The sequence below is a fragment of the Podarcis vaucheri genome (genome assembly GCF_965113315.1).
Source record: "Podarcis vaucheri genome assembly, chromosome: 18".
NCBI classification, from domain to species: domain Eukaryota; kingdom Metazoa; phylum Chordata; class Lepidosauria; order Squamata; family Lacertidae; genus Podarcis; species Podarcis vaucheri.
Window position 1 is genome coordinate 7,327,261 of NC_138756.1, and position 15,717 is coordinate 7,342,977.

A 15,717-nucleotide genomic window follows, 5' to 3' on the forward strand; every position below is an offset into this window, starting at 1 on the left:
TAATAGATAACCAATCCATCGACAGCGCATGAATTCCTCCACACTCTCTCACCTTCAGGTCTTAGGAGAAATGAGAGCAAATATCTTGACGGCGGCAGAGGAAGAAGCGAGGGCCCTGGCTAGCGAATTAAGGGACGACGAGGACGAGGACGACAACAGAGAATGTGAACCACACAACGTCATGACCTGCAGAGTATGCCAGCTGTTTGTGCGAACCGTCGACAGGCTGCTGGACAAGTCGGAGGAGCTGATGGATCATTACCTACCTCTTACCGAAGAGGAGATCGGTAAGTATGTGAGCGTCACACCAGGAGAGAAGGCAGCTGAATCATAGAACCATATATGTGGTTGGAAGGGACCCCTCCAAGGCAGGAATCCCAGCTGAAGAATCCCTGAACAGACAGCCATCCGACCTCTGTCTTAAAATCTCCAAGAAGGGAGAGACCACCAGCTCCCGGGGGACATACCGTATTTTTTGCTCTATAAGACTCCCTTTTCCCCTCCTAAAAAGTAAGGGGAAATGTGTGTGCGTCTTATGGAGCGAATGCAGGCTGCGCAGCTATCCCAGAAGCCAGGACAGCAAGAGGGATTGCTGCTTTCGCTGCGCAGCGATCCCTCTTGCTGTTCTGGCTTCTGATATTCAGAATATTTTTTTCCTTGTTTTCCTCCTCCAAAAACTAGGTGCGCCTTGTGGTCTGGTGCGTCTTATAGAGCAAAAAATACAGTAGCTCACTTGGTTGGAGCATGGTGCCGATAATACTAATACTAATAATAATTTATTATTTATGCCCTGTCCATCTGGCTGGGTTTCCCTAGCGACTCTGGGCAGCTTCCAGCAAAATGCTGTATTAAAACACTTTTCAAAATAATCTTCTTATTATTTATACCCCGCCCATCCGGCTTAGGAGTTTTGGAGGCTGAGGTTTCCTTTTTTTAAAAAAAAGGAATGGGACGCGTCTTTTGTTGCTTGCCAGGAAATGCAAGCGACCTACCTTTAAATCCACATTGGGGAAACCAAAGTACTGGAGGGGAAGTTATTAAGTCGCTGTGCTGGGTGCAGACGTTGGTAGTCCAAAATATGCGACAGGCGAAGGAGGCAAACTATTCGGAACGAAGTACAGTCATACCTAAGGGACGCGGGTGGCGCTGTGGGTTAAACCACAGAGCCTAGGACTCGCCGATCAGAAGGTCGGCGGTTGAAATCCCCGCGATGGGGTGAGCTCCTGTTGCTCGGTCCCTGCTCCTGCCAACCTTGCAGTTTGAAAGCACGTCAAAGTGCAAGTAGATAAATAGGTACCACTCCAGCGGGAAGGTAAACGGCATTTCCGTGCGCTGCTCTGGTTCGTCAGAAGTGGCTTAGTCCTGTTGGCCACATGACCCGGAAGCTGTACGCCGGCTCCCTCGGCCAATAAAGCGAGATGAGCGCCGCAACCCCAGAGTGGGCCATGACTGGACCTAATGGTCAGGGGTCCCTTTACCTTTTTACAGTCATACCTCGGGTTACAGCCGCTTCAGGTTGTGTCTATTCGGGTTGCGGACTGCCACAACCCGGAAGTACCGGAATGGCACATGTGTAGAAGTGCTAAATCAGACTTTGCGCATAAGCACAGAATCGCAACCCGCGTGTGCGAAGAAGCGCTGCGCTCCGTTGCGAATGTGCATCCCGCACGGATCACGTTCGCAACCCGAGTGTCCCTGTATCCCTCTCCCTGTTGATACGCAAAGGACCAGGCCTGGTCTGCAAAAGAACAACCCTCTGCTGTTTTACCAAGGTTCAATCCCCATATTTGAACACTGCCCAGAAACTTCAGCTGGCTCAAAAAGCTGCAGCCAAATTGCTGGCCTGGGCTGGTTGTAGGGACGAGAACAATAAAGGTAAAGGGACCCCTGACCATTAGGTCCAGTTGTGACCGACTCTGGGGTTGCGGCGCTCATCTCGCTTTACTGGCCGAGGGAGCCGGCGTCCAGCTTCCGGGTCATGTGGCCAGCAGGACTAAGCCGCTTCTGGCAAACCAGAGCATCGCACGGAAACACCGTTTACCTTCCCACCGGAGTGGTACCTATTTATCTACTTGCACTTTGAGGTGCTTTTGAACTGCTAGGTTGGCAGGAGCAGGGACCGAGCAACGGGAGCTCACCCCGTTGCGGGGATTCAAACCGCCGACCTTCTGATCGGCAAGTCCTAGACTCTGTGGTTTAACCCACAGCGCCACCCGCCTCCCCCTTGCTACAATACAGCCCTCCTTTTTGCAGGCACAGTGCAAAGTGCCGGCCCACGACAAATAAAAGCCCTACATGGCTTAGGTCCAAGCTGCCTGAAAGATTGTATTCCATCATACGACTCTGCCCATCTTCAGAGATCATCGGAAGCCCTTTTCTCAGCCTCGCCACCCTCACAGCCATGTTTGTTGGGGATACGGGAGAGGGCCTTTTCGGTGGTGGCTCCTGCCAGACTTTGCAATTCCCTCCCTAGAGAAACCAGACTGGCTCACTGCTTGCTGCCTTGTTGCCAGCAGGTGAAGAGACCTTCTCATTCCAACAGGCTTTCGGGGACTGACTGCTTTTAACAAAAGGGCTCTTGCCCTGCTCTTTTGATTGTACTTATTTGTATGGTTTTAATCAGGGGAAATGTGGGATATAAATAAATATATGACGCCGTCTTCCAGATATTTAGAACAATTCCCATAATCTGATGGGAGCTTTCGTCGAAAACATCTGGAGGTCACCTCCAGCCAGATTAATCTCTTACACCGTTTAAGGCAGGGGTCAGCAAACTATTGGCCAGGGCACAGCCTGACTCCCTCCCTCGGCAATCTTCGCAGAGCTCTGGCCCAATGGTTGCCAGTGGCCTGAATTAATTAATTTTATAATGAATGATTTTAGGGTTTTTATGCTATTCTTTTATAATGTTTTATTGTTGTTAGCCGCCCTGAGCCCGGCTTCGGCTGGGGAGGGCGGGATATAAATAAAATTTATTATTATTATTTCAGCAGGGGGGCGGTCCACTGTCCCTCAGACCTTGTGGGGGGCTGGACTATATTTTTTTGGTTGGAAATGAACGAATTCCTATGCCCCACAGATAACCCAGAGATGCATTTTAAATAAAAGAACACAATTCTACTGATGTAAAAATATGCTGATTCCTGGACTGTCCACAGGCCAGATTTAAATTGGGCGATTGGGCCAGATCCGGCCCCCGGGCCTTAGTTTGCCTACCCATGCTTTAAGGCAGCCTTTCTCAACCTGTGGGTCCCCAGATGTTGTTGGACTACAACTCCCATCATCCCTGAGCTCTGGCCTTGCTAGCTAGGGGTGATGGGAGTTGTAGTTCATCAACATCTGGGGACCCACAGGTTGAGAAAGGCTGCTTTAAGGAGTCTTTGCCTAACTTACCCCTTCTGTCCAGAAACGTGGACCCTTCGAAGGAAGGCAGGACACGAATAAATTTGTGGGTTTTCTAAAGCAATGTGCAGATTGGTGAGGCGGGTGGTCAGGTGTGCTCTGGTTCCTCAATCTCTCTCTGCTTTCCCCAAACCCTTCACCACTCCCGACCCGGAGCAGGAAACCTGAAGAAAGCTGTCGCGGAGATCGAAGATATGTCCATAGACCACCGGATGCAAGCTTGCCTTGTGAGGATCAACGATCTGTCCAGCAAACTCCGTCAAAGGGCCTACATGATGGCACTCAGCAAGCTGCGCTTCACGAGACGCAGTACCCAAGCGAACATCAATCAGCTCCACGAGACGTTGGAAGTGGTATGCCCAACTCTTATCTCCCCCCATCCCAATTTGACAATCCATCTCTCCCCGCAACATCAATGTGCCTTTGCAATTCTTGTCCATTGAAGGGGTTTATGTGGTATGCCTTGTTCAGAGGGACACGGGTGGCGCTGTGGTCTAAACCACTGAGGCTCTTGGGCTTGACGACCGGTAGGTTGGCGGTTCGAATCCCCATGACGGGGTGAGCTCCCGTTGCACAGTCCCAGCTCCTGCCAACCTAGCAGTTCGAAAGCATGCCAGTGGAAGTAGATAAATAGGCATCACTGTGGTGGGAAGGTAAACAGTGTTTCCGTGTGCTCTGGTTTCCATCACGGTGTCCCGTTGCGCCAGAAGTGGTTTAGTCCTGCTGGGCACATGACCCAGAAAGCTGTCTGTGGACAAACGCCAGTTCCCTTGGCCTGCTCTGGTTCGCCAGAAGCGGTTTAGTCATGCTGGCCACATGACCCGGAAAAACTATCTGTGGACAAACGTCGGCTCCCTCGGCCAGTAAAGCGAGATGAGCGCCGCAACCCCATAGTCACCTTTGACTGGACTTAAACCATCCAGGGGTCCTTTACCTTTTTACCTAACAGGAGCTCAAGGTTCAGCTCCCACCATGGTGGGGGTCTCTGGAATGTCAATCTCTGAGTTAGGGTCCCGGTGACACAAAACAATCTTGACACAAAACAATCACAGTAGCCAGTGAGTAGTGAGTAAAGGCAGAGAGGGAAATAATAAATAATAAGGATAAGGATAACCCCCCCCCCATCTGACTGGGTTGCCGCAGCCACTCTGGGAAGCTTCCAATAAATTAAAACACAGTGAGACATCGAACATTGAAACTTCCCTATACAGTCGTACCTTGGTTCTCGAATGTATTCTATTCTTGGAGTCCGTTCAACTTCCAAAAATGTTTGAAAACCAAGCCACGGCTTGCAATTTGCTGCAGGAGCTTTCTGCACTCAATCGGAAGCCGCGTCCGACGTCCGGCTTTCAAAAAACGTTCGCAGACTGGAACACTTACTTCAGGGTTTGCGGCGTTTGTGAGCCAAAATGTACGAATACCAAGGCATTCGAGAACCAAGGTGTGACTGCACAGGGCTGCTGTCAGGTGTCTTCTAAAAGGCAGTTGTTTATTTCCTTGACATCTGATGTGAGGGCGTTCCACAGGGAGGGCGCCACCACCGAGAAGTCCCTCTGCCTGGTTCCCTGCAGCTTCACTTCTTGTACTGAGGGCACTGCTAGAACACACTTCCTCAACCTCGCCCCTCCAGATGTTTTGGGACTACACCTCCCATCATCCCTGACCACTGGTCCTGCTAGCTAGGGATCATGGGAGTTGTAGGCCAAAAACACCTGGAGTGCCGAGGTTGGGGAAGCCTGTGCTAGAAGGCCCTCGGAGCTGGACCTCAGTGTCCGGGCTGAACGATGGGGGTAGAGACGCTCCTGCAGGTCTACAGGGCCAAGGGCTTTAAAGATCAGTACCAACACCTTGAATTGAGCTCAGAAACGTACTGGGAGCCAATGTTGAAAATGAGAAGAATTAGCCATGGAAAATTACAATGTCCCCAAACATCCCCAGCCAGTCTCCGACTTTTCTTGGAACACTGTCGGGGGACGGAAAGAGATTCTACAACCTCTCAGGGAATATCTGAAATCAATGGAACTAAAGGGCGGTTTGAACCCCTGTACCGCAGGTGGCGCTGTGGGTTAAACCACAGAGCCTAGGACTTGCCGATCAGAAGGTCGGCGGTTCTCATCCCTGCGACGGGGTGAGCTCCCGTTGCTCGGTCCCAGCTCCTGCCAACCTAGCAGTTTGAAAGCACCTCAAAGTGCAAGTAGATAAATAGCTACCGCTCCGGCGGGAAGGTAAATGGCATTTCCGTGCGCTGCTCCGGTTCGCCAGAAGTGGCTTAGTCCTGCTGGCCACATGAACTGGAAGCTGTACGCCGGCTCCCTCGGCCAATAAAGCAAGATGAGCGCCGCAACCCCAGAGTCGGCCACGACTGGACCTAATGGTCAGGGGTCCCTTTACCCCTTTACCTTACTAACCCCCATTTGAGCTTTGTTCATGGGCTCCCTATATCCCATCTAACCAGGGAGGGTTTACAAAGAAATGCAGTGGTGGCTGGTCCATTAGGCTGCACTGCTCTACCAACCTCAGCCTGCGTCCACCAGCCAGTCTTCTTACTTAAAATCAACCCAGGGGACAAGCTTCTTTGTCCTTGGTCCGAGTATTGCCCTCGTTGAACTTAGCAAGGAGGAAGAAGATGACCTCTAGCTCCACCTCCTTCTGGGTTTCCTGCCCAACCAGACCCAATGGCCACAAGCCACCACGGCTGAAATCGTGTAACAGCAACAACACCTAACATTCCTCACTCGCACAGGGCTCAGCCAGGTCAGAAGAAACAGGCCCAAGTATCTGGTACCCTGGAGAGCTCCTGCAGGGCACAGGTGTGTCCACCCAATTCACTGCGTTTTCTTCTTCTTTTTACCCATCCCATGGCCATTTCCAGATTGATCAGGTGCAGCACAGAGCAGAACTGGAGATTGGTCCGTCCAACGAAAGGATGAGCATGCTCTGCGTGGAGTGGAGCGCGAGCCCGCGTCGGAATTCTGCCGAGGGGAATGAAGATTTCAGCACCCTGGACGTTGGGGTGCCTCGCGCTCAGAGCACCATGGTCGGGAGAGAAGGGCCTGGGGCGCCTCGTGAGCGCAGCACCACGATCGAGTGCGAGGAAATCGGGCTGCCTGTTGCTCAGAGCACCATGATTGAGCGCGAGGAAATCGGGCTGCCTGTTGCTCAGAGCACCATGATTGAGCGCGAGGAAATCGGGCTGCCTGCTGCTCAGAGCACCATGATCGAGCGCAAGGAAATTGCGCTGCCTCTTGCGCACAGCACCATCGTAGAGTGCGAGGGAATCACCTGCTCAGAGGTCAAGATGACGCCCACAGAGGTCGAGGTGTTGCCCATACCAATCAGCCCCCCAGAAATAGTTGAGGTGCCACAACCGGCAATAATTATCCCGGTGAACGTTGAGGTGCAGCCCCAGCCCATCATCATCCCGGTGAAAGTTGAGATGGCACCCGCACCGATAATCATCCCAGTGAAAGTTGAGATGCCGCCTGCACCCACCAGTCCCCGCAAGAAGGACCCCATCTACAGAGATGTGTCTAACATCACATTAACGGCACCAGGTTGCGATGAGGAGGACGAGATCACCCTACGAATGCGCGACGAGGAGGATGAGAATGACAGCCCTACCTCCGAGGTACCCTTTTCTTCAAGTTCTGAGCCACCGTGATGTTACAAGGGGTTGCCATTGGAGAGAACCTTCATGGTCCGTTCCAACTCTACGATTCCATTATCTGCTGAAGTCCCCCTTACCTAAACCACGCTCCTTGGCACATTGTTGTGTTGTGGAAGCGCATTAGGATCTCCCATGAGCCCAATGCACCATCCACACAGAAGCTGACTCGCTGCATCTCTGGGCAAGTCACTGTTCCCGACTTCCCATCTGGGGGCATTTCCGGAAACGGCGACTCTTACTGAGATATGCTCACTTCCATGGATTTTATCCTAAACTTATCGACCTTTTCTGGCGTAAGAACAGTGCCCCCAATTTCAATCCTCGGGGGGAGGGAAACAACCTTAAATTTGAAGTTTGGGAAACATGGGGTGATCGAACAAAAGCCCATTCTCGCAATAACCATGGTGTAGCTGAGAAACCGTGATTCACTAAGATGCCAACCTGCCTTCTATTCCTTTATGACCTCAGTTGCTTCTTTTAAAAAGAAGCTGAACACTGTATTTTATTTAAATGCTTCATTAATTCTAGCCAGTTCGGGCTGCTCATTTTGCAGATTCAGGCCCAGTCTCTGCCTCCGGTCCCGCAGGGCTTATAGACCCTTTGGACTGGACCAGAAAATTCAAGAACTATCAGCCTCCTTCTCCAGGTCTCCAGAGGACGGACGAGACCTTAGTGGGCAGGCAGTTTTCTTTTAGTACAGTGGTGCCCCGCAAGACGAATGCCTCGCAAGACGGAAAACTCGCTAGACGAAAGAGTTTTCCGTTTTGGAGGTGCTTCGCAAAACGAATTTCCTATGGGCTTGCTTCGCAAGACGACAATGTCTTGCGAGTTCCTGCTGGTTTTTCCCCCTCCCCCCTTTTTCTAAGCCGCTTATCAGCTGACCCAATCAGCAGATAAGACGCTAAAAGCCGCTAATAGCGCTAATCCTTCAATGGGCTTGCTTCGCAAGACGAAAAAACCGCTAGACGAAGAGAATCACAGAACGGATTCTTTTCGTCTTGCGAGGCACCACTGTATAAGCTGCTCCAGGGCTGTCCTAGGCCGCTTGCCGCCTGAAGCAAAACAGAAAAGGGCACACATGAAGCTGCTTCTGATTTCTCCTCCTCTGCCATCCCTCCCAACACAGCCTAAGACTGTAGGCACCCTGAAAAAGTCCTGGTTTGCTGCTTACAGAGGATTGCATAATAGATCTGTGGACTCCTGGCATGTTGATATGGAAGGCTTTTGGTTTTTTAAAGCATTCATAGTATTTAAGAGGAAGAGGAAGAAGCAGCTCTGAATTTTATGTAGTCGGTACTACAGAATAAGGTATGCGGGTGGCGCTGTGGGTTAAACCACAGAGCCTAGGACTTGCCAATCAGAAGGTCGGTGGTTCGAATCCCCGCGATGGGGTGAGCTCCTGTTGCTTGGTCCCAGCTCCTGCCAACCTAGCAGTTCGAAAGCACACCAGCGAAAGTAGATAAATAGGTACCGCTCCGACGGGAAGGTAAACGGCATTTCCGTGTGCTGCTCTGGTTCGCCAGAAGCGGCTTAGTCCTGCTGGCCACATGACCCGGAAGCTGTACGCCGGCTCCCTTGGCCAGTAAAGCGAGATGAGCGCCGCAACCCCAGAGTTGGTCACGACTGGACCTAATGGTCAGGGGTTCATTTACCTTTACTACAGAATAAAGATTTGGGGAGGTATTTGGTATGGGATAGAGTTAATGGGGGGTTAGAGTGGCAAATGTGAGAGATTAGGCAAGATCACGGTTTGCTTGGGTTAAAGAACTGTGTAACAAAGTGGGAATAATGAGTGGGGAGTACATTACGCCTGGGGGAAATGGACCTGTTTTGTGAAAAGGGGAATTGGGTAACAAGGTAAAACAGAATTATTTTCCTGGATGTTTACCAGGTGTGTAAAACTGGAGTATGGTTAACTAGGATGTTGTGAACGCAAAGACAGGGTGGTTTAAGTTGTACTGGAGGAAGCACGATTTAAAATTACAATTCGTGGGGATCGATAAAAGTAAGATTTTAATTCTGTTTGATTAACTGGTAAAATAGCTGGGTAAATGTCTAAACAGGAGCTGAACATGTACCATCAATGGAATTAGGAATGGATGGAAACCTATTAGAAATTAAGGGGGGGGGTTATTATTTTTACTGTGAGCAGAAAAGGAGGGAGGGAAAAGGAACATCTTCATGGGGGGGGGAGAGTCAAATTCTAAATCTGGGTTAAATTTGAATTAATTTGTTGGTTTTGTAAAAACTAATAAAAATTGGCATAGTGCACAAAGAGAAACGTAAAGTTTAGTGCTGGTAGCCATCATCCACAGGAAATAATGGACCTTCCATGTTCAGAGGCAGTCTACCTCCAATTTCCAGCTGGTTGATGGGATTTGTACATGAGGGCTGAAGCTTTCAGATTCCGCTGAGGGGCTTCCCAGAGGCATCTCTGCTCAGCTGCTGTGAGAACAGGATGTACAGTGGTACCCCGCAAGACGAACGCCTCAGAAGACGAAAAACTCGCTAGACGAAGGAGTTTTTCGTTTTCTTAGCCGCTGCGCAAGACACATTTCCCTATGGGCTTGCTTCGCAAAATGAAGCTTGCCCCGCAAGCTCCGGGGATAGCGGGGAAGCGCAGCGCGTCTTCCCCACTGTCCCCGGACCTCTTTTGAAGCAAGGGGCGGCGGGGAGAAGATCGCTTCTCCCCGTTGCCAGCCCCGAGGGGTCCGGGGAGAGAGGGGAAGGCGTGCACGCCTTCCCCTCTCTCCCCGGACCCCTTTTTGACCCAAGGGGCGGCAACGGGGAGAAGTGATTCTCCCCGCTGCCCCTTCCCTTGCTTTAAAACAGGTCCCTGGAGATTGCGGGGCAGGCAACGGGGAGAAGCAATCTTCTCCCCGCCGCCCCTTGCTTTAAACAGGTCCGGGGACAGAGGGGAAGGCCCGCAGCGCTCTGTCCCCGGACGACCTCCATAGGAACGCATTGATTGATTTTCAATGCATTCCTATGGGAAACCGTGCTTCGCAAGATGAAAAACTCGCAAGAAGAAAAAACTTGCGGAACGAATGAATTTCATCTTGCGAGGCACCACTGTACACATCTTTCAGGGCCCTCATTTTCGGGCTAAAACAGCAGACGTACAAAGAGATTCTTGAATAATCTCCTTTGGTGGAGACTCTCTCCAAGGTGGCTTAGGGCCCTCGTATCTACGGGACCGCCTCTCCTGCTTTCCCCCGCAGAGGACCTTAAGGTCCATGAATAACCATAGTTTAGAGGTCCCGGGCCCTAAGGAAGTCAGACTATCCTCCACCAGGGCCAGGGCCTTCTCAGTGATGGCTCCAACCTGGTGGAATGCTCTGTCCCATGAGACCAGGGCCCTGCAGGATTGAACCTCCTTCTGTCAGGGCTGTAAGACAGAGCTAGTCCACCTGGCCTTTATTTAACTTGAATTCAGCCTAATCTTTTATTTCCCTTCTCTTCCCTCCCCCTCCCTTTTTATGAAGATCACCCGCTCTGAGACCCCACAGCTAATTCTCCCCTGGCCTCTTCGCTGGCCCAAATAGGACTAATTCAGCCAGCTAGCCCTAGGAATTATCTAATTGATTTTTATTGTTATTCGTGTTTTTATACCGTATTTTATGCTGCTTTTATAATTGTTTTAAATTTGTTGTTAGCCACCCTGAGCCCGGTTTTTGAACCGGGAAGGGTGGGGTATAAATAAAAAATTATTATTATTATTATTTATTATAAAGTGCTTCCATGAGCATCTGTTAAGCTGGTGCTTCAAGCTCAGGGTGAAATGAGGGGGGATACCTTAGGGTTGGATGGAATTCTATTTGGTTTTGCGGAGGCTTCAGGTCCTTGTAGACAGGGGACTATAAATCTGAACAAGTGTCCTTTCTATTCTGACAGATAGAAGCCAAGACATTGGCAAAGTCCCGAAGCGTGACCCAGAACCTCCAAGGCACGTACGAGAACCTGGTGGCCAGCCTGAAAGACATCCCAGAAGAGCTCCGGAACAAGCTGTCCCAAACCAGCCGGCACATAAAGGAGCTCCACTCCGATTTCGTCTCAGCCCACAATTTTGGAGATTTGGCTGACAATGTCTTGAACAAGAGTTTTGCGATCATGGCTGAAGCCCAGGGCTCCATGGATGAACTGATGGAGTATGCTATGCAAAGTCCCGAATCTCTCTTGCGGTTGAAGGACTATCTGCCTAACCCGGACATGAAGGAGGAAGAGGTGGTGATGGATGCTCCCCTTTTCATGGAGAAAGAAGAGGAAGAGGTCCAATCTTCTCACAATCAGGAGCTGGAGCCGAACTCGTTGAAAAGCGAAAAGTCATACCAGCAAAAAGGTGGTGATGAGGAAACTTCTTCAAATAAGGAAGAGGTCCAATCTTTCCACAGTCAGAAGTTGGGGGAGCAGAACTCACTGAAAAGCCAAAAGTCATACCAGCAAAAAGGAGGTGATGAGGAAACTTCTTCAAATAAGGAAGAGGAGGTCCAATCTTTTCACAATCAGGAGTTGGAGCGGAACTCATTGAAAAGCCAAAAGTCATACCAGCAAAAAGGAGGTGATGAGGAAACTTCTTCAAATAAGGAAGAGGAGGTCCAATCTTTTCACAATCAGGAGTTGGAGCGGAACTCATTGAAAAGCCAAAAGTCATACCAGCAAAAAGGTGGTGATGAGGAAACTTCTTCAAATAAGGAAGAGGAGGTCCAGTCTTCTCACAGTCAGAAGTTGGAGCGGAACTCATTGAAAAGCCAAAAGTCATACCAGCAAAAAGGAGGTGATGAAGAAACTTCTTCAAATAAGGAAGAGGAGGTCCAGTCTTCTCACAATCAGGAGTTGGAGGAGCGGAACTCACTGAAAAGCCAAAAGTCATACCAGCCAAAAGGTGGTGCTGAAGAAACTTCTTCAAATAAGGAAGAGGAGGTCCAGTCTTCTCACAATCAGGAGTTGGAGAAGCGGAACTCACTGAAAAGCCAAAAGTCATACCAGCCAAAAGGTGGTGCTGAAGAAACTTCCTCAAATAAGGAAGAGGAGGTCCAGTCTTCTCACAATCAGGAGTTGGAGGAGCGGAACTCACTGAAAAGCCAAAAGTCATACCAGCCAAAAGGTGGTGCTGAAGAAACTTCCTCAAATAAGGAAGAGGAGGTCCAATCTTTTCACAATCAGGAGTTGGAGGAGCGGAACTCACTGAAAAGCCAAAAGTCATACCAGCAAAAAGGTGGGGCCAAGGAATCTTCTTCAAATAAGGAACAGGAGGTTCAACCTTCTGGCAAGCAGAAGACAGAGAAGCAGAACTCACTAAAACTCCAACAGGTCTACGAGCCAAAAGGTGGGGACAAGGAAAGTTCTACAAATAAGGAAGAGGAGGTTCAACCTTCTCACAAGCGGGAGATGGAGGAAAGGAGCATCCTCAAAATCCAGCAGGCTTACGACCCAAAAGATTGTGATGAGGAAGCTTCTACGAATAAGGAAGAGGAGGTTCAACCTTCTCAGAAGTGGGAGATGGAGGGATGGAACATCCTCAAAATCCAGCGGGCGTACGACCCAAAAGGTTGCGAAGAGGAAGAAGCTTTCAGCAAGGAGGAAGTGGTCCAACGTTCTAGCAAACCGGTGGAGGACATCCTGAAAATCCAGGCGGCCTATGACCCCAAGGGTTGTGATGATGAATCCTATACAGTCAAGGATGATGATGAAACTCCTAGAAAAGAAGAGACCCCACCTTCTGGCAAAAAGGAGGCAAAGGAGTGGAATATACTGAAAATCTTGCAATCTTACACACCAAAATTTGCTGATGATAGATGGGAAGAGATGGAGGAGGAGGCCGCACCTACTAGCCAAGAGGAGGACAAAGAGCGGAATATACTGAAAATTCAACAGGCCTATGACCCAAAAGGTTGTGATGAGGAAGCTTCTATGACTGAGGAGGTTCAACCATCTGACAAGTGGGAGATGGAGGGGTGGAGCATTCTCAAACTCCAGCAGACTTATGACCCCAAAGGCTGCGATGAGGAAACACCTTCCAGTATGGGAGAGGAAGCGGTCCAACTTTCTGGCCACGTAGTGGAGGACATCCTAAAAATCCAGGAGACCTACGACCCCAAAGGCTGCGATGATGAATCCTATACGGGCAAGGAGGAGAAGGTGTTCCGGACTTCTGGAACACAGGAAGTGGAGAATGATGAAGCTTCTTCTAGAAAAGAGGAGATTCCACCCGCTGGCAAAGAGGAAGCAAAAGAGTGGAAGATACTGAAAATACTGCAAGCTTACACACCAAAATTTGCTGATGATAGATGGGAAGAGATGGAGGATGACGGCGTACCTACTAGCCAAGAGGAGGACAAAGAGCGGAATATACTGAAAATTCAACAGGCCTATGACCCAATAGGTTGCCTCGAGGAAGCTTCTATGAATAAGGAAGAGGAGGTTCAACCATCTGACAAGTGGGAGATGGAGGGGTGGAGCATTCTGCAACTCCAGCAGACTTACGACCCAAAAGGCTGCGATGAGGAAGCACCTTTCAGGAAGGGGGAGGAGGAAGTGGTCCAACATTCTGTCAAAGTGGTGGAGGACACCCTGAAAATCCAGGCGACCTATGACCCCAAAGGCTGCGATGATGAATCCTATACAGGTAAGGAGGAAAAGGTGTTCCGGACTTCTGGAACACTGGAGAATGACAAAACTCCTTCTAGGACAGAGATCCCACCTTCGGGGAAAGAGCAGGCCAAGGACTGGGCTATATTTCAAGTCCTGAAAGTTAATATGCCTAAATTTTCTGATGATGAATCACCTTCCAGCAGGAAGGAGATGGAAGTCCCACCTCCCAGCCAAGAAGAGGACAAAGAGCGGAATATATTGAAAATTCAACAAGCCTATGACCCAAAAGCTTGTGATGAGGGAGCTTCTACGAATAAGGAAGAAGTTCAACCTTCTGGCAAGCAAGAGATGGACAGACGGAACATCCTCAAAATCCAGCAGGCTTACGACCCAAAAAGTTGTGAAGAGGAAGCACCTTCCAGGAAGGAGGAGGTGGTCCAACCTTCTGGCAAACCGGTGGAGGACATCCTGAAAATCCAGGCGACCTACGACCCCAAAGGCTGTGATGATGAATCCTACACGGGCAAAGAGGCAAAGGTGTTCCGAACACCCGACAACGACAAGGTGCAGAATGACAAAACTCATTCTAGAAAAGAGGAGAAGGTCCCGCCTTCTGGCCAAGAGGAGGCAAAGGACTGGAAGATACTGAAAATGCTGCAAGCTTACACACCAAAGTTTTCTGAGGGTGAATCGCCTTCTGGCAGGGAGAAAGCAGAAGTGGTGGTGGCCCCACCTCCTCAAAGAGAGGTGAGGGAGTGGAACATCCTCAAAATCCAACAGGCCTACGACCCAAAAGGGTGCGACGAAGACTCCTCCAACTACAGAGAGGAGGCCCAGCCTTCTGGCAAACCAGAAATGGAAGGCTGGAACATCCTCAAAATCCAACAGGCCTATGACCCAAAGGGTTGCGACGACGAAAGCCCCAAGGAGGAGTTCCAACATTTCGGACAGTGGAACCTGCAGGGATATAACATACTGAAGATACAGCAAGCCTACGACCCCAAAAGCTGCCCTGATGATGATAAATAAGTCAAGACTCCAAAAAAGCAGAGCTACACACTTCTGACCCCAATGAAGCCGGCAAACTGGGGTGGATTTCACTCGAAAGGCTTACCTGCGTTTTGCAAGGGACGGGTCTGGGGCTCAGCCACTAAAATAAGAGAGGCAATTTGGAACTTCGTTTTGGCCATAGATGTGTTTTGCTTGGGCAGTCCCTCCCTCCCCTGCTGGGCCTAGGCCATACAGGACAATGGCCATGGCTGGCTGGTTGTGGTTTCTCCTAAGAGGTCCCTGGTGGCTTGATTGTGAGAGTAATTTCCTAACAATGCTAGAAGGTGCTGATGGGTGGGTTTCAAGTCTCTGGGGAGTAGAGGGCCAGACTGTAGGCTAGGTGGGGTGGAGGAAATCCCTCCACAAAACGGAATTCCGTCTCAAAGGTGGGCCATGGGTTCCTGCCTTGGACGAGATGACCCTCACGGTCCTTTTCCAACTTTACTATTTGAAGAGGCAGGGATGGCCACTAGCTCTGATATCTTTAAAAGAAGAGACAAAATTTGTGGAGGAAAAGGCTAGTAACCTGGGGTGACCATCAAACGCAAGTAACGCTTCTGAGCATCAGCCGCTGGAAACCACGGGGGGTGGGAGGTGAATGCTCTTGTGCTCAAGTCCTCTTTCTGGGACTTCTTATGGGCCACTGTGAGAAGAGGCCACTAAATGGGCCACTTTCGTCCTTACTGGACAACTTATCCCCATTTTATTCTTGTAACCCCGCGAGATAGGCTCTTACGCTGTAACTCCCCACCCTCCCTGTTTCGGCTGCAACTGATGCTTCTTCTGGTACACCCATCTCCTGAATGACATTTTCAGGCAACATTTTCCCTCTGCTTCTGCGTCCTGTCTCTTTTTGGCTGCTTGGAGCCATTTCAGGGGAAGCCAAAAACAGAAACGTGGGGGGGGGGGGAAATCACGGATTAGAAATGTTACCATAGGAATCAATGGAAATCGTGGACTCGTTATACAAACACTTGCCTGGCAAATGATTTCTAAGGAATGCACTG

General features: G+C 50.0%; 1 protein-coding gene across 3 annotated transcripts in view; it reads left to right on the plus strand.

Annotated features, from left to right (window-relative positions):
* LOC309522728 (uncharacterized protein) overlaps nucleotides 1-14,839 on the plus strand; it is a 24,799-nt gene extending 9,960 nt beyond the window's left edge. For all 3 annotated transcript variants that reach the window (XM_082206223.1, XM_082206224.1, XM_082206225.1), the window contains 4 exons: nucleotides 59-287; nucleotides 3,562-3,755; nucleotides 6,275-7,030; nucleotides 10,964-14,839. In XM_082206223.1, coding sequence (XP_082062349.1) covers nucleotides 59-287; nucleotides 3,562-3,755; nucleotides 6,275-7,030; nucleotides 10,964-14,689 — 4,905 coding nt within the window. In that variant the 3' untranslated portion in view covers nucleotides 14,690-14,839. The remainder of the gene's footprint in view (nucleotides 1-58; nucleotides 288-3,561; nucleotides 3,756-6,274; nucleotides 7,031-10,963) is intronic.
* The last annotated feature ends 878 nt before the right edge of the window (nucleotides 14,840-15,717 follow it).